The sequence below is a fragment of the Diorhabda sublineata genome, chromosome X (assembly GCF_026230105.1).
Source record: "Diorhabda sublineata isolate icDioSubl1.1 chromosome X, icDioSubl1.1, whole genome shotgun sequence".
NCBI lineage: Eukaryota > Metazoa > Arthropoda > Insecta > Coleoptera > Chrysomelidae > Diorhabda > Diorhabda sublineata.
In genome coordinates, this window is record NC_079485.1 from 27082585 (window position 1) to 27101791 (window position 19207).

The 19207-nt window shown below is 33.2% G+C and overlaps 1 protein-coding gene across 1 annotated transcript in view; it reads right to left on the minus strand.

Annotated features, from left to right (window-relative positions):
• Nucleotides 1-19207, minus strand: part of LOC130451253 (phosphatidylinositol 3-kinase regulatory subunit gamma) — a 261341-nt gene that overhangs the window by 189884 nt on the left and 52250 nt on the right. Inside the window, exon 5 of the mRNA XM_056790156.1 lies at nt 10686-10733. Coding sequence (XP_056646134.1) covers nt 10686-10733 — 48 coding nt within the window. The remainder of the gene's footprint in view (nt 1-10685; nt 10734-19207) is intronic.

Sequence of the window (19207 nt, forward strand, 5' to 3'; positions counted from 1 at the left end):
ATTTTGACCAAGTGTGTCTTCTATATATGTACAGGAGAAGGTGTAAAGGTAAATATAATATGCTTTTTGAGCATATTCATTATAAAATTCTGAGTTTTCTATACTTGACATTTGCGAGCGAGTAGTAGTTGATATTTGAGTTGCTCAGTTTTGGTTGTAAGTCCACGATATGATTGTCAAAAATGCTATTAATTAAAAAATTCTCTGGTTTTCTTCTTTTAATTTGAATTCAGTTTCTAGTAAAAAATAATCTTGATTTCGCGCTTGAACAACCAACAGTAAATGTACTGATCCTTTCGAGGTGATTTGACAAGCGTTAATAACGAAGCAGACTGATCATGATTTTTCTTTAGAATGCTCAATCAAGATGTATAAAATTGTAGACTTTTAACGAAACTTTAGTATTATTTCTTTCAACACTAATTATGTTTGTAATATGAGCAGAATTATTCTGTTTAATAATGCATTGATAAATTGCAAATTCAATTTCTTTGGCAAGCGTTTTGAAATGTTATTGGCTTGTCTCTTTTCAATTTCGTATGAATTTTCGTCTGGAAAAATTCTCATTTGTATACACTAGACGTATAAATCCCCAAACTTGTTTTTATACTGATCGTTTTCAATTTTAATATTCGAACTTATAAAAACTTAATTACATCAACTATTATTACAAAAATTTACAGTCACTGATGAAAACTGTTGTATAAGTACCAGCATCTTGGGGGTAAAACAAATAAAATTGGTTCTTTTTACACAAAAAATGAATCGTTGATTTAGCTGCTAGGATAAATTGTATATACCGGTATTTAAGTAATTGTATAAGTATGTGATGAGATAAATTAAATTATCTACGTTAAGGACGTTGATTATTAATGTGCTCTAGAAATTAACATTTGAGTTATAGTAACAAAAATTATTTGTTGAAAAAAAAAACAGTGTGTTGTAGATCACGTACACATTTAGATATATTTATTGTTTCAAAAACTCTCGATAAGTATCAAGGTTATTTAATGAATGTATGGGTAACTCGAAATCTCGAAATTACCTATGAATAAATTAAAGAAAAATATGTAAATTAATTCATCATTATTTGCCCTGAAATTTGTACTATTTATCTTACTAGAAGTGAAAAATATCTTAGTCCCCAGAATGAATGAGTTTTAGAGGAAGAGCCAGTGACCAATGAAACTTTCCACAATAAATCTTTTACCCCTACTGAAAATGAAAAGGCACTTCTGGCAGTCCTTGTGGCTGAGGTAGACTACCCTAAAAATTTAAGAAGGGTAGGAATTAAGACTTATTTCAGTTAAAGTATCAGCCCTAAAATTTTAGGAAATTACTTTGGACTTCATGAAACATTTTCCAGAACATTTACACTTCTCCTAATTGTTAACAAAATGTCATGAATATTAATAAAAAAATTCAATTGTGTCACTTTATCAGTCTTCAAATTTTAACAAACGATATAAAATATATTATATACAATGAATAATTCACCATGCCAGAACGAAATTCCATCACCAATAATCTACCAGAGCGAAAAACGTCCTCGAGCGAATGCAAGTAAGATAGAAATATGGAAACATGTGGGTTAGAAAGATGGGGAGTAAAATAAAATATGTACAGAAGAAAAATAGTTATTTAGAGGAATATATACAATTTAAGATTAATTTTATTATACTAATTAAAAAATGATGTTTTTTCGAAAAAAAAAAAAAATATATATCCAAGTCGGTTAGGTTTATTCTAAAAACTTCTAGGACATGAGTTTCAAGATTTCATAATAATTACCCATATACGTGATAATAAGATTCTAAGGGCACCGTCAGTTAAGACAGATTGGCTCTTTTAGACTTTTTGCTTATTTTGATCACTTATGTACAAAGTTTTTTTTAGTTTAGAGCAATATCACATAGCCGTCATCACTTCCTAAAAGATGTAAAAAGTCATCTAAGAGGTAGACTGGTCCGGGAAGTCCATTTTCATGGCCACCGCGTTCCTCTGAATTGAATGGATTCATTTTTTGGAGATACCTTGAAAGCTATACACAAGGAACGAAATGATTGATAGAATAAACTTCCATTCCAAGTGTTAGGTGCGAAATTGGAAAATTTATTATAATTTTTTATTTTGTTTTTATTTGATAAGTTGGAGGCTTACCAACAAAATTTTTCTAAATTTCAATTTTTCCTTATGTAAGTAACACGATGTTCGACAGTACGCAGTTCAATTAGAAATGTTTCAATATATCCTGTTAGTATTTTCCATAAATAATTACAATTTATGATAATTTTCTTCAGAATGTCTCTTTATGTACAAAATCTAGATATTTCCTAAACCATAAATTTCATCGTGTTAAACATAGAGTACCTTTTTGTTGAAAAATCGATTGAAAAATTCATTTTTGCTATCTTTAGATTGTACAGATTGTCCTTGTAAAAGTTACGAATTGTTAACCATTGGCTTGAGACGCTTCTGGCCTTCAGATAGTAGTGTGGAATTATTTATTCCGTCAAATACATTTTATGGACATACGTAATAATCCATTAAAAATTCATAATGTTTTAATGAATGAAACGAGGGTTTGTATGAGAAATTTGAAAATTAAAATCTCTACAAAAATGGTTTATTAGCACCTTTTAGCATTTCACTTAGTTTCTACGATATGGTGGAAATTTTATATTTTTTATATCTTTCAAACTATGCTAAATACAAGATGTACGATTCAAAGAATATTTGTATTTAATTTAGTTTTATTTATAAAATTTATCAAATTTTTTACATATATCTGATGAAGTCTAGAAAAATTATTTTAATTAGTATCAAAAATGTAGCTGGCTCTTGATTGTAAGACAGAAAATAAGATGCGACTTCAATTATATATGATAAATAAAAAAAAAAACAAATCGGAGATAACAATTTCAATGCCCTCAATATATGAAAATGTCTGGTTTTCGATAAAAAAAAGATAAAAAAAATAATATACAGATACTACTAACCAGCCAAAAGTGAGGGAAGACTTTATAGTTTTTCCAAATAACTACTTTTAACGTGAAACTAATCACTTAAGAAAACTAATTTTGAAATTCATATAATAATCCAAATATTTCACTAAATTAAAATCTAAAACACCAAAAAAAAAGAAGTAATATTATATATCAAGTGCCTTGTACTAATTGTGACGCTGTCTACATAGGGCAGATCTCTCAATATTTAGAAAATAGACTAAAAGGTCATCAATACGATAAAAAAAAATAAAACTGCGTTAAGAACCACGAAATATCAAAAAAACATAAATTCAATTATAAAAACTCTTGGAACAGAATCTAATACATAAAAAAGATAATATTTAGAAATTTTTCACACTCATGAAAATGAAGAAGATAATAAAAAAGACCTAAATAATTTAAGTAAAATTTGTATCTCCATTTTGTAAATTCTAATAAAACTACAAATAGTTTGATTAATCAAGTATTGCTACATATTTAAGATGTAACGATTAAGGAAAAATTAATTTCTTATTTTGATTTTATTCTTATATTGATATTCATGATACAGCTGATCTATTGATTAATATAAATGCGCAAATTGTCAGTGTCAATGTTATATTTTGATAAAGACTTAAAGAAAAGTCGAAACGTCAAATTAATAAAAAAAACTAATTTTAAAACAAAAGAGACCTAAAATCAAGAATATTTAGAAACATAAACATATCAAAAGGTCTAAGAAATAAGAAATGATACTATTACTTCAATAACGTGAATTATAAACGGAATTAACTGCAAATGTGGTTGTTATTACTTCATTGCGCATATATCCGCCTACCGTCACGTAGCATAATCCTAATACTGGAATACTAAGGATGAAAAATGACTTGAAAAACCATACAACTAGTTGGAAACCCTAGAAAGACTATGTTTCTTTATATATAGAGAAAATATGATCAGCAAACGCTAGTTTCTCCTCAACGAAATTTTGTACTTGAATTATGCTACATAAAAAAATATTTTGCATTAGTTGCCTCCTCCCCCCAATAACAATTCACGAGAAAAATACATTACAGTGGAATCCACCTTTTTCAACCTCCGATCGCATTATATGACGGTCAGGAATGTAATTGGTGATTGGTTAGGTGCGTAGTAGGCGATTGCGCATCTTCTCCACTCAAACGTTCTGTCACTGGCGATTCAAACAGATCGTTTCCAGTTAAGTTGAAGTCACATAATCATGGTTGTCGCTAATGACTCTTCCACTAAGTGTCAATTTCGAGCTATTATCCATTTCTTGCAGACAGAACGGAACGACGTTCATGATGAAGGGGGTAAAGGACGCAAGTTTATCGCTACAGACGACATTGTTCAGCGAGTTGACCAAGAGTTAGGGAAACTCGAAGGTTCGCCATATGTGAATTATCTACGCTGGGTTCTAACGATGTTAATTGCCAATCACAAAGGAGTTTCTAGACCGTTATAATACTGATGGAGAAGATTTTTTGATGGACAATGGATGCACACAAATTCTTCAACGAGACCTACAAAATTCAAATGAAGATTCAACAGTCGCAAGACTTTTTAGGACCATAAAGATGTCTGGTTTACGTAGTTTATGCAGCCTGTAACAACAATTAATGCTAATTTATATAGGGAAACTTTGCGACGCTTATGAAGAGCTATTCAATAGAAACGAAGAGACACACTGACTTCTGAAAATGCCCGTTCCCATAGAGCTTGTGTAACCTAACGACTCCTTCAGCAATTCTAATGGGACATTTTTGATCACCCACCATACAGTCTCGACCTATCACCGAGAGATTTTCATATTTTCCCTGAACTGAAGTAGTGGCTTGGTGGGCGGCGATTACAAATTGACGTGAAGTTCAAAGAAACCTTCAACTGGCGGCTACATTTGATGGAGAGGGTATCGCAAAGCTTGATCACAGATATGACAAATGCCTTAATTACGAAATGTAGAGAAATAAACTATATTTTACCTTACTATTGGTAATAACATCTTTTTTGTTTATTCACCCCACTCCTTTCTTTAGAGCCCTTCGGAGGATAAAAAAAACAACCCTCGTATATCAAATTAAATTTTCAGCGGAAGCTTTCATCGAAATGAAATCATGATACACCTGAGTGAGAAAGATCCCAAGAATTCACTAAAAGGACTGAAAGTGTGTTATTTGGATCAATCTTCTCTTGTTAAATGACTAATTTTTGAATGCTACCAAGAAAATGTTATAGACCTACCCTACTTTCGTTTCGACTAAAACACAACGCCTTGTAACCGTGCAGATGGTACCGATGTTTAAGAAATTTATCTCTCTATATATACAGAGTGAGTTTTATGTATGGAACGCCTAAATTATCTTGGAAACGTCTTGTACGACTTTTATAAATTTTTGTGCGCAAGAAGTATCTACACTGTTGTCAGATCTTACCTTTTTCCGAAAAAATAATGAGCTTTGTTATTTCAAATGGATCATCCTGTATATTTTTCGCTTTTAGAAATCCCTAAGAAATCCTTATGATTTTTCATCTAATGTTCCCTATACCTAAATCCCATAATTTCGCAATTATAGCTACATTTACATTACGGAATCCAACGAAATGGATTGGAAGGCGTGGTTTTATCGAATGGCCCCGCGATCACCCGACATGAATACTTTAGACTATTCCTTGTGAGGTCACTTAAGAAACATCGTTTATAAAACAAAACCTGCCAATATTCAGGAATTAAAAGATAGGATTCCCCGACAGTTAAGAAGAATTGAGCAGTCAGGAATGTTGCGAAATGTATTGCAAAAATTTTAAAAATCGCATGACTGCACCAGTTCCTTCAATCGTAGCCATCTAAATGAACAATATTTATTGTAACTTCGGTGGAATGTAGCTATAACTCCGAAATTCTGGCATAGAGAATATGACATTAAAAATAATCAGTATTTCTTAATGATTTCTAAAAACACAAATTATATAGAGTGATCCATTTGAAATAATAAAGATCTGACAACAATGTAGATACCACCATAACCCCGGTCGTATCACAAGACCCTTGTACACAAAAATGTATAGAAATCGTACAAGCCGTTTCCGAGATAATTGAGACGTTCCATACATAAAACTCACTCTGTATATATTTATCTGAATTTGACTATTACGTTGGGGAGTACCTCATGGTGTACTTGTATCTTTTTCACGGTTCTCAATGAAATACCTGATTCAGCTGCTCATATGTAAAGCTTCTTTTAAGTCTAGTAAACTTTACGTTCAGTAACAATCTTGAAAACGGCGATAATTTGAAAAAAAAAATTATAAAATGGAGACAATGAGAAACGGTAGAAAGCACTACCGAAATATTGAAGATTTTACCTAACTTTGGAGCAACAAAAATTTTGTTATGTTATCTACAAACTTGGAAATAAAAAAAAGGGTGATATTTTCTGAAAAAAGAAGAAAGTTGACCCATTTAAAAGCAGAAATAGGCAATTACAAAAAAAGTCCACTTGGCGTCTTTTACCTATCTTGAAAATGGACATAGTTTTCTTTTTCAACCTCTTATCTCCGTTATTTATGGGACTAGGACGTAACATTGTAGAGATCAAAAAATAAACATTAAGAACATGGCGTTAAGTCTTGATTGAATGCAAACCTGGACATGGTGTCTTTTACCTCCGGGGCACAATATACTTTTTCTACTTTAACATCATCATCTATTATTTAAATCATTGATTTAGACCAAATGTATAGAGATGTAATAAAAACATCTTATTTTTTAGTGTACATTTTATACTTCATTTAGTTTACATACCACGAGAAAATTAAGATATTAATCATTAAGATATTAATGTACAAGGTGTCCAGAAAGGGTATCGGGTATTTGTAAGTTCAAGTAAACAAAAAATATTTATAAGCAATAAAAACTTTTATTGTTTTTTGATACCATATGAATTGGAAAATTATTTGGAAAAGATGATGTTATCCAAATGATGGCCGTTACGTTGCTGGCACTCTTCTAAACGGGAACGAAGATTGGCGATAACACGTCGACACAAAGCTCTTGATATTGCTGCCATTTCTGACCTGATGCTTTCCTTCAATTGGGTTAGGTTCGTTGGATTATTTTGATAAACCTTACTTTTAAGATATCCCCATACAAAATAGTCAAGCGGGCTAAGGTCGGGGCTTCTGGGAGGCCAGTTGATGTTACCCCTCCGCGAAATGACTTTATTAGGGAATAATTCATTCAAAACATCCATCGAGTCATTCGAGGTATGACAAGTGGCCCCATCTTGCTGGAACCACGTTCTTGAGTGGAAACCTGCAAACTCCTGTAACTCTGGGACTAAAAAATTTCGCAACATATCGCAGTAACGGTCACTATTCACATTGATTTCTCGGCCTCGTTGATGGAAATAAGAACCAATAATTCCTTTAGCAGACATAGCGGCCCAAACAACGACCTTTGGGCTGTGCAGGGATCGTTCATGCTTTCGTCTCGGATTCTCGACTACCCACTACCGACAATTCTGCTTATTAACATGACCATTAAGGTGAAAATTTGTTTCGTCGCTGAACAGTATGTTTTCAAAGTTGTTAAATCGCTGCATCATTACGTTCGCACAATTCAGTCGATTAGCATAGTCCGTATCCTTCAATTATTGAACCAATTGAATTTTATAGGCTTTTAAATGCAAATCTTCCTTTAAAATCAAATCGCTTTCGGATGGAAAAAGATGGATTTCGACGAACAGACGCCTCAACTTCTTCAATTGTTTCTTCATCGCGAACTGAACGAGGGCGACCAGAGTTTTGAATTTTAACTGTCGCACCTGTATTCTCGAACATCCTGATCCATTTCCTAATGCTATCGTCGCTTGGCGCGTGGCGTGTACGATATTCGGCACGATACAGGCGTTGAGCAGTTACTAAACATCGTGACTAAAACTCCACAAAATGGCGGACACCACGAACCCCTCCCCGCTTCCTTTCGTCGCTCCGTTTCGAATGTGTCGCGAAAACAAATATCCGATACTGTTTTTGCACATTTATATTTCAATTCTGTCAACCATTTATGAAATAATATATTTGTAATTTGACAGATGTTTTTAGACACACTGTAGTAGATAACGAATAATAAATTTAGCTTGATTTAATTCTGCGAATATCTTAATAAAGACTGACGCTTCTGTAATACCAAATCTTCCCGAATAAGTATTAATTAATGTAATTTTGAAGTTTCTACGCAGTAAACTAATTTAAATGACATACAACAATTAGGAAGATAAGAGAAAATGACTCTCGATTAAATACCCACCAAAACGGCACTAATTTCTCCATCTCTACTATTCAAATACAGCAGCATGAAAGAATTATTCAAATTGGTTAATTTGACTTTACTTTGAAGTCATCAGAGTAGAGTTGAGAAAGATAAATGAACATTATTTCATTCGTTCGTCAAAGAATAACATAATTATACTAATTTTTTTATTGTATTCTTATTCACTGTATCGTTTTAAATATGGAGTATTGGAGAAATATTTACAAAATATAAGTTTTCACTGGTAAACACTGTTTTTGTCATTCGAGTGATTATTTGTATTCATGATAGTTCTCATTAACAATTTTAATAATTTTGATTCAATCACGTCCAGTTTTTTTTGATAGCTATATTCGAGTTATATACGCACCTTTTTTGAATAATTTTTTTTAACAAAGAATAGTTTTTAATCAATTATACATGTTCCATTTGGATCAACGCTATTTTGCTAACTTTCTTTCAATTTCATGATTCCGCGCTCATAAAATTTCTGATCCTTAACAACAAAAAAACTGAACCAGTTGCGATTGAAGATCATCGACATTTGTGAAAATTTGACCATTCAAAGAATTCTGCAAACTTCAAAATAAATGGTAATCATATGGTGCCAGATCAGGGTTGTATGGGGAATGTGGCATCACTTCTCAGCCAAGCTCCAATAGTTTCCCATGAGTTGCTAAAGATATGTGAGGCCTCGCATTATGATATTGGAACACTAAACCTTTCCAATTTGGCAATACTGGCCGTTTTACTTTGATTGCTTCATCCAGTTTCGTTAATCGTTGATAGTAAACATCAGAATTGACCGTTTGGTTCCTCGGAAGCAGCTCAAAAAACAAAACACCTTTGTAATCCAACCAAACTGACAGCATAAGATTTTTTTGTTATTTCTCAGCTTTCACGTCTTAGCATTGAAATTTCACATCATCAATTTTGATACTGCTATTAAGAATATTTTGAATTTCCATTGAGACTGCTATTAGGCTGGGCTAAACAAGAGCCGAGGCACATGCCAATTGCAATACCAATGATTTGGACCGAATCAAAATTATATTTGTTTGAGTCAAACTAAAGGCTTCACAACCAAGTCCAAATAAACTATCCAGTATACACACTTGTCTTCGACCAACAAACCCACTTCATATAGTGCCGACCTGCTTGTGTCAAAGCCTCCAAATCGATCAGAAAGTCAGGATACTACTCCCAAATAAGGTACCTGAAGATAATGATCCAAGTTATGCACAGTCAGCTTCAAACGAACCGCACTTATTGACAAAAGGTAATTGGAATACGTGATTTGAATCTGTCTGAAAACTGGGCTGAGCTCTTGAGGACTAGATTAAACGATTGAACATCACTTTATCCTGATACGAGATTTCCTTATTTTCAACATCGTGACGACAAAATAAAACATTACTTTTCTAAAGCAGGTGATTTAGTCTATTGTGATAACGTTCCTATTTCGATGAACTTATTAAGATTTGAAGATGAAGATAACTAGAGATGATTCGTTGAGTCAATCAAAATCTAAGTTGAAAGCAGTGTTGCTGCATAAACTTCCTCCAGTGCCGGCTGCTCATGGTTCTGATATGGAAGTGACTATGTGCTTTCTTCTTCAAAAAATTGAATAAAAACGCTTTCGACTGGATATTTTTTTTTCGACAAATTTGTGTACGATGAGTGACAAACAAGGCGATAGATAGATAGGAATGGAGTCCATTTTATTGTTGGAGACAAAATAGGTCTTCCAGATGTCAAATGTTCACAAAAATCTTATTAATACATTTTATATTAAGCAATAATATCTCTAATTGTAGCTCATGTTTGTACTTTTTACAAAAATATATGTTTGGATGTCACAACGAAAACTGACGTGTTCTTTTCCATTCAATATTATTGTCTAGTGGCCCTAGTACATACTAAGTTTTCATGTGAAAAAAAATTTGGTCAACCATTGTTATCGAAGAAAATACAACTTCGAATCTACCAATGTAAATTACAATAGAAGGTCGGGATAAATCTACTGGATTCTCCCTAAACATCAGACATTATAACTTTAAAAAAAAGTTGAAAAAGTACGGGTAAGAAAATGGTATTTTGAAAGCCACTCATATCAACAAGAACAAATGTTGATACTGGCACTTTTTCGACCCCCAATTTAGGCAATTTATTTGATCCTTCTTGGCGTTCATACAAAGAACAAAAGGTGATTTGTCGTGAACAATGTTTTCAGAAATACATGATAGTTTCGAATACATTTTTGTTACAAGATTAAATCCTTTGAAAAACATACCTTCCATAGTTGGACCAACTTCATTGAGACAGGTTTTTTATAGCAAAAATTTAGAAACAAAACAAATACTTACCTTTACATTTTACGCCAACATGGCCTTGGCCCCAAATATAATCTTTACCTGCAATAAAAAGTAAAAAATAATCAATATACGAGGGCCAACTTTTGAGACACTGCAGACTGCAGGTTATGTATCATTAAACAAATCAGCGGCTTCTTGTAACAATCTCTTTGTAACTTGTGAAATTAAATGTGATGTAACAGTTAAAGCAAACCGGAGTTTTAAACTTTATTTCGTTATTCGGATGTACGTAAAGACCAATTTGAAATAAGTGTGATTTGACATAAACATCCAAATGGACAAAATTTTTTCGGCATACTGCGATAACTAAGATATTAATAATGGTATTAACAATTGAATTTGATGTTGTTAAACCGTAATTAGTGAATCAGAGACCCACTAAATCTGGTATCACTAGTCAGCAATATCATTTCCACTAAAAAATTATATATAATTGGTGATGCATTCAAATTCCTACTAGTTGACTTCATATCTCAAAAAATGTGATATAAACATAAATTTTGCAGAGTGTACAGAGCATATAAAAATTTTTAGTTGAGACAATTTTTCATAAAACTCATAATTAAGTCATAAGTGTTCCGCCGATTTTGCCCGATCCTGTTTATAATTCTATAGTTTTAGAGATAAGTTTTGTCTAGAATAGGGTGACCATAAAAGTCCCGGATTTCAATTTTGAATTAAGTTTTCAAAATTTTAAATGTTTTCATCCAAAGATTTTGCTTGGTTACTTTTGATTCACTAAAAAAGCAGAAGTATCACAATCAGTTGCACAAAGTTTTAAAGAGGAAGTTGACAAGTTTATGGCACCTGTGTGGAATATTTAAGCAAGTGGAGCATTTCATTTTCACCATTGTTAGTTTTCGATTGGATGTATATATTGAAAAAAGTGCCAAAATGGGAAAGTCTTGAAAATACAGTTGCTTATTTTAAAGAGAAGCAAATTGAAATTGACGATTCCATTCTATTTGGAATACTAAAAAATTTCACTGAAGAAAACCTTGAAAAGTATAATGAATAAAAGGAATCCTCATTACGATCTCATGAGAAATGGGTGAGTTTTTTTAAATATTGTGACAGTACTCACCAATATTCCGAGATTGTAAAAATTGCACCATATCTGTTTGCAATACCAGCCCACAACGCAAACGTAGAAAGAATTTTTTCTTTCATGACTATACAAGACTGATGAAAGAAGCAGGATGGAAGTGGAGTCCTTGAGTCAATTTTACAAATTCTCTACAACTATAAAATGGACTTTTGAAAGAAAAGGAAATGATGAGGAAACAGTACGAAATACCATTTCCTTCAAGATAGAGATAGAGCCACTCCATGTATTGGCAGTGATTGTTGAGAAAACCCAACATTTTGTGTTTTTATTTTTATTAAATTATATTACATTACATTATAGGCGGAGTCCCGGTTTTTTCTGAAAATGATTTGGTCACCCTAATCTAGAAGATAATATTATTTGGACTCAATCAACAACGTCGAAGTACTTTGTGAAATATCTATTCCGCATAATCTTTGATAATAAGATATTTACAAGGTGATTGCCCTAGTTAAATCAATCCTTTTGGTAAACTTTGTTCACATTTCAACTATTTTTATTTCATCATCATCATCATCATCATCAAGTACCTGGCCCAACAAAGAAAACACAAAAATTTTGGAAAAAATATGTTTATTTTGCAACGCAATCTCCTTTAAGCTCCATACACTTTCCCGGCGATGTCCAATGAGTTCGATACCATTTTTATAATAAAAATCGTATAAAAGTTTCTCAAAATAGCCATTAAATCCAAACATCACCTCTTCATAATTGAAAAATCTTTCACCCCCGACCCATTTTTTCACGTCTGGCCATAGCAAAGAAATCCGAGGAGGCTAATTCTGGTTAATAAGGTAGCATTTCAAACTTTAATTCAATAATTTTGGCCACTGCAATAACGAATGTGTGAGCTGGTGCATTATCTTCATGAAACATCACTTTCTTCTTTCTTCTTAGCCAAATGCTTATTGCCAACGCCCAAACGTTGCAATAAGTTCGCATAATACTTTCCTTTTTAAACATTGTCAATAAAAATTATCCTTCGCGTATCCCAAAAAACCGACACCCTGACCTTGCCTGCTGATGGAACGGTCTTTGCTTTCTTTGGAGCCGGTTCTGCGTTTTCAGTTCATAATTTTGATTGTTTTTTCGTTTCGGTTGTGAAGTAATGGATCCACAATTCATTCTTGGTCATGAAACAACGCAAAATTATTTATTTTTGTGAAATATTGCCAAACACTGGAAATATTATCTTGTCGCTGTTTCTGTTTCATTGTGAGCAAACGTGGCACCCATCTTGCGCACAGCTGTCTCATGTCCAAATTTTCAATTAATATACGATGTACCGCACTTTTTGAAATTCATACTATGTCTGCTAGCCTCGCGCACTTTCAGTCGACGATCATGGATTTTCTTCAACATTTCTGGAGTCGTCACCTCATTTGGTCGACCACTGCGATGCTGGTCCTCGCAGATCGTACGGCCTCGTTTAAACTCTGCTACCCAATATTTTACTGTCTCAGTCAGAGTAGAATCTAGTTCAGCTCTTATATTGGTTGGGCTATGGTAATTTGTTAGCATTACTAGTTAGTGATAAATAAAAAAGTTTGAACTTTTTATAATTTTCAATAGACTCGGAGAGAGAGGAATTACCTCTTATTAAATCTAATGATAATCATTGAATATAAATAGAAATATAATAACAATATAATTATTATCAATAATCAAATCGAAACTTGTTATTTATAGATATACATTGTCAATTTTGTTGATTGAAATAATGTAATATGACAAGGCCGTCAACTTCAAAGTCATCGTACTGATGTCAATCAACCAGATAACTGAAAACATGCATTTAAATTAATGTGGAAATTCATAATAGTACAATGACATAGAGTGAAGTCTCATCATTTTTTTCTCTGATAAATGACATTTTTAATTCTCTTCAAAGATTTTAAATTTCAATACATTTTACAACACTATGCTTTAATGTTTTGACCTTTTCAACCAGAGTGCTGCTCTAAGAGGCTCATTTTCGATGCATCAGAATGATTAGTCCAAAATCACGTTTTATGGTGAGGGTTCTGGATAGTTCTGAATACTATGTCGGTTACGATTCGATCTAAAATGAAGTGCTAAGATGGTTTCAAATAAACAGCTACTTTTTTACGGGAGATTTGGATATACAGGGGCAGAAGGACGACGGTCGAAAACCTAGACATTGACGTGTAGAGTGATCAATTCTGGTGGGATGTGAAATACTGTAAAGTATCATCGAATCCAACCAATATCACTCCAAAAACTTATCACCTAATATAATCGAGGAATATACTTGAGTGCTGAGTTCTGAGGGTCCAGTTAGATTAGACGATGAGTTTTGGAGGTAGACTGGTGGCGCACTGGAACTCACAGTTGTCATACGTGACTTGACACGGTGAGGCGATGCATTTTTGGAGTGGGATTGGAGGTATTCGACGACACTCTGGCAGCACTTTACATCACACCAGGACTGATCATTCTGCACGTCAATGCCTATGTCTTCGACCTTGGACCTTCTGCCCTTGTAAGCCCAATCTTCCCGTAAAAAAATAGCATTCTCGCACCCTCACCATAAAACGTGTTTTTCCATTTCCCATTCTATGACTTGATTATGATGGGAACTATTTTTTTGTGATCCCGGAATTCTTATTTTACAGAGGTCAATAAGAGAAGGTCTGATGATTCCTAGCTTGTAACATACGGCACACCAAACATTCACTTGATTGAAATACTACACCTTTTTGCTTTAATTACGTAACATGGATTGCCTTCGCTCCGATATTGACACTTTTGGGAAGACGAAACACTATTTATGGTATTTCACAAAAATTATAGATTAATGAAAATATCTGTTCTCCAAAATCAGATCCCCGTAACGCAAACAGAACTTTAATCGCCTTGGTTCGTCATCTAAATTGTGACATTTTGACTTTTCACAGATAAATTCTGTTAGCATCACAAATTGTCAGTAAATTTGTTTTACTTATGTCTGTTTTAACGTTTGGATATCTGAGTGACATAACTATAGTTATAGACAGTAACTATAGAACTTGTAGTTTCATAATAAGCTTTCGTATCTTTTGTTGTAAGAAATCTGTTGATCGAACGGCAAGCAACACTGAAGTTCCCTGCAGTATTTGGATACCTTCCACTGAACAAAGCATTTCATTCCATAACATTGAATCATACAAACTTTTTATACAAAGGTTACCATTGTATTTAAAACTAGTTTAAGTCTGATAAAGAAGTGTTTAACAGTTCATTTCAACATGGGTTTGTTCCAACCTGCTAGTCTGGACCGTTCTTGGAACGGTTATTGGAAGCGTTTATAGATATTTCCTGCGCAATCTCCGACTATGCACAGTACTTGCTATCAACCAAGTATCGAAAAGATCGTCTCGGAAACGAATCCCTAAGTCGGTTGGAATACAAATTAGAATCGCTCCTCGTTTAACTGTAACCGCTCAGTTGGAGCACGTAATCTTTATTGCGCAGAATCATTAACGTACGGAGAATGGTTTTTTGATGAGTTGGAACGAACCTCATATCAATATAATAAACTTTGTTTTTCCATGGTAGGATTTGTTGCAAATATTAGTTTTTGATTTGTGAGATGAAATTGAAAACAATTTTAGTTCACCGATACTTTAGAAGTTTTGTAAGAGATCTAAATGTTGATAATAAAGAACTTATCTCAATCACTTGTTGTATTTGCCACATTAAAGGCAATTTACATTAGAGAGAAATGGGTTTTTTGAAATTTTTGGAAACTTATATTTTGTTTGAAATTAATGTTCAACCAAGCAGGACAGAATTTGACTGACTAAGTGTTTTGTCAAAAAGTCTCGGGAGCTTGTTCTGATCAGATTTTTGGAAAACTTTCCTTCTAGTATTCTTCAAGCTATCTCCTTTACGTCACGTATAATTTCTCCCTACTTGCTAGCACCGTAACTTTGACCTTTGATCTACATCAGTTTAAGACCTTGTTTTAATTCTCTTTGGAAGTTTGTAAGTTTTCTGTTACCTTCATTAAATTCTACACTGTTGATCAATTTCTTCTTCTTCCACTTCTTTTTCTCGTGTGCTTTTTACTTTAAATCAGTTTAAACTAACTTTGGAAGACTTTAATCAGTTATCTTATTCTCTATATAACTCCAGTTTCGTTTACCATTTTTTTATAAACATCTTTCTAAATGAACTTTTCGTATAACAAATTATCTTCGTAAATGTGAAAATTGCCTTTCAAAACTTTCATAAGGTGTTTTTTATTTTAGCAGAAAATCATGAAAAAAAAACAATTTCTTCTGTAATAACGATTCTATTCAGACAGGATCTGACAATTTCCGGTTTCCAACAGAAATGTGCGCGGCAGATATAGCTGATGGGGAAGCTCTTGGATACATTTTTTAATACAATTTTTCTGAAGTCTCCAATACGTCAAAGAGGAAAGGCAAAAAATATCTCCGAACATTTTTTGCCTTTCATCAAATTAACTTTCTACGCTTTCTACACGTGTTTCACTAATTGTGTTAACAATAGCGGAAAAACATTCACAATAAATATATGGTTTTAACGAGAGACGCAGTAAGAAAATAAAATTCGGTTGGTTAAGCCGTGAAATAATGATAATGAAATAAGGAGTATTCCTGGGAAACACTGTAATTTGTTTTGCTGGAATATTTAGGGAGCTTATTAGAACTATGAGCTATTTTTATGAATAAAAGAGTAATAAAATGATAGAACATTCGTAATCCATAGGCGTAGTTCATTCATTAGACAATTAAAATATTCTTTCAAGTTACATCTCAAGTATTTTCGTATGAAACAAGATTTGTATGAATATATCGGGTGTATATTCACCCAATTAAACCTTATAACTCAAGGTAAAAAAGTTCAATTTTTTCTAAAATAATTTTTCCGCAAGGTATGAAGAACGTTGGTTGCATTCAGCAGATGAAAACGTTGTACAACCCTAGCAGAATCGTTAGGTGACATACGCAACAAACTGAACACAGTCTGCTGGAACAAATTTCATATGTGAACGTGTGTAGTGAACGCCCTCTTAGAAAAAGCGATGAACGCCAGCATAACACGTACCGTGATTGGCTACCATAAAAATAGCCCACCAAACCAACTTTGTGCATAGGCTGTTCAAAACCAATAAAATATTGTTCTCTATGGTGTTATATTCTCTGCATAAGAAGTACCTAGCTTGACCTAGAGATGGCGGTAGTTGTTCAAAAAATGTCATTGTATTAGAAAATACACAATCTATACAACGTATGCTTCAAGTTTGAATACGACACGTTGTTTACTATTTGTTTGGGAGCGATCAATGGTGAACGGTTTCAGTGAATTTGTAAACATCGTTATGTGATACAAAACTTTTAATTGAAAGGCCTTAGCCCAACCATTACAAAAACTGAACTAGATTCTACTGTGGATGAGACTGCTCCTTCGTTATCAACAGTAAAATATTGGACAGCAGAGTTAAAACGAGGCCGTAGGCATTCACAGACCAGCCTCGTAGTGGTCTACTACATGAGATGACTCCAGAAAATCTACAAAACGGTACTGGATGATCGGCGACTGCAAGTGCGCGAAGTTAGCAGATATCGTAGGCATTCCAAAAAGTGCGGTACATCGCACATTAACTGAAAATTTGGTGTGCGAGAGATAGGTGCCGAGTTTTCTCGCAATGGTAGATGTTTTCATAGGAATAATGCCGAATTTTTGCGCCATTTCACAACCATGGATGAAACGTGGGTCCATCATTTCACACCCGAAACAAATAAACAACAAAACATTCTGCAGGCAAGGTCATGACGTCGGTTTTTTGGGATACACGTAGTATAATAATAAAAATCAAGCAGAAACGGCCGCATTTGGCATGTTCAATCATGACAATGCACCAGCTCATACATCCATTGTTGGATTATTTTCTGTTCCCAGATTTAAAAAAATAACTTGATGGTCAACGATTTTCCAACAATGAAGAGATGATGTTGGCAGTTGGCTATTTCGAGGAGCTCAACGATTCTTATTTAAAAAAGGATATCGAACTTATTGAACAGACCTGGAAAAAGTGTATGGAGCTAAAAGGAGATTACTTATTTTGTGCTCTCTTTGTTGGGATAGGTACTTTTGGAACCATCTTCGTATAATATATCTGACGCTTATCCTTATGTTAGCTGTTCATGACATTATTTTAGTTTTTTCAATTTTTTCAGTTTTTGTCTAGCTCTTGTATTAAAAATACCTTTTTTTGTAATTAAAACATAAAACGAATTTCAATTTTACAAATATTTATCCCGGATGTTATCAGTGATTGATTGAAAAAATAAATCTTGTAAAAAACATCTTCTGAAAGTCATGTGCTGATGCTGAAATATACATCAGAATATGGCAGAACAAAGAGCCGATGATTACGATGCATAAACAATAAGCCTGATTCTAGCCATATAAACAAGCTCAAGAGACATGCTGACATATACATAAAATGTGAAATATTTTTTTATTTACTTAAAAATTTCAAAGAATGTATTGCCATTTAACGCCTGTTGCATTATTCAGCTGATTTCAGTACTTCAGTACCCGGTCGCTAATAGTAAACAGTTAGTGAAACTAATACCCACACCCGCCTCAAAATGTGTTCAGGGTGGGAAATTCTCTAATCAACTTATGTCTATATGTTATATTAATATATTTTTTCCGCAATTCGGTGTTTTAATTATAACCATGACAAGTACAAAGTATGTCAGAAACTATATTCTTATATACCTATTCTCATTAATAATATATCATTTTTATGGTTTTTTATGGGAATCAAATATTTACAATACGTATCACGTGTCCAATTTATCAATTTCAGGGAACATATGTCGATGTCATGAGGTAAAATAGTTCATAACACTTATGCAAGACAATGAAAATTGAAATTAGATTTATTTTACCATTGACTTTCATAGAAGGTTCTTGCTTAGAGCTCAAGTGAAGTTTTTAGCTTATGAAAAGTTATTTATAGATTAGCTATTTTGATTATAAATAGAATAATCAAGGTCTATACAGAGTATACAAAAGTCTCCATATGGGAGGACATATTTTTTACGATCGAAAATGTTTTTTGTAATGGGACACGAAATTTGATTTTCACCTTTCATAAATGTGTATTTATAGAAACGGCACAAGTATGATAAGCTTCATTAGAGGAATCAAGACCTCGGAAGTTCTTTCACTGTCTAGGCAAGCTTCAAATCTGATGTTTCATCATTAGCAATCATGCCAAGCAAGAATTTAATACATTTGCATACTTTTTCCACAGAAACTTTTCACACACAGATAGATCTTGATGAGATCTATCGAACAAAGTTATCCATGGTTCGATATCTGTTAGCCTTCCTGAGATAATGACCACTTCCGGTATATC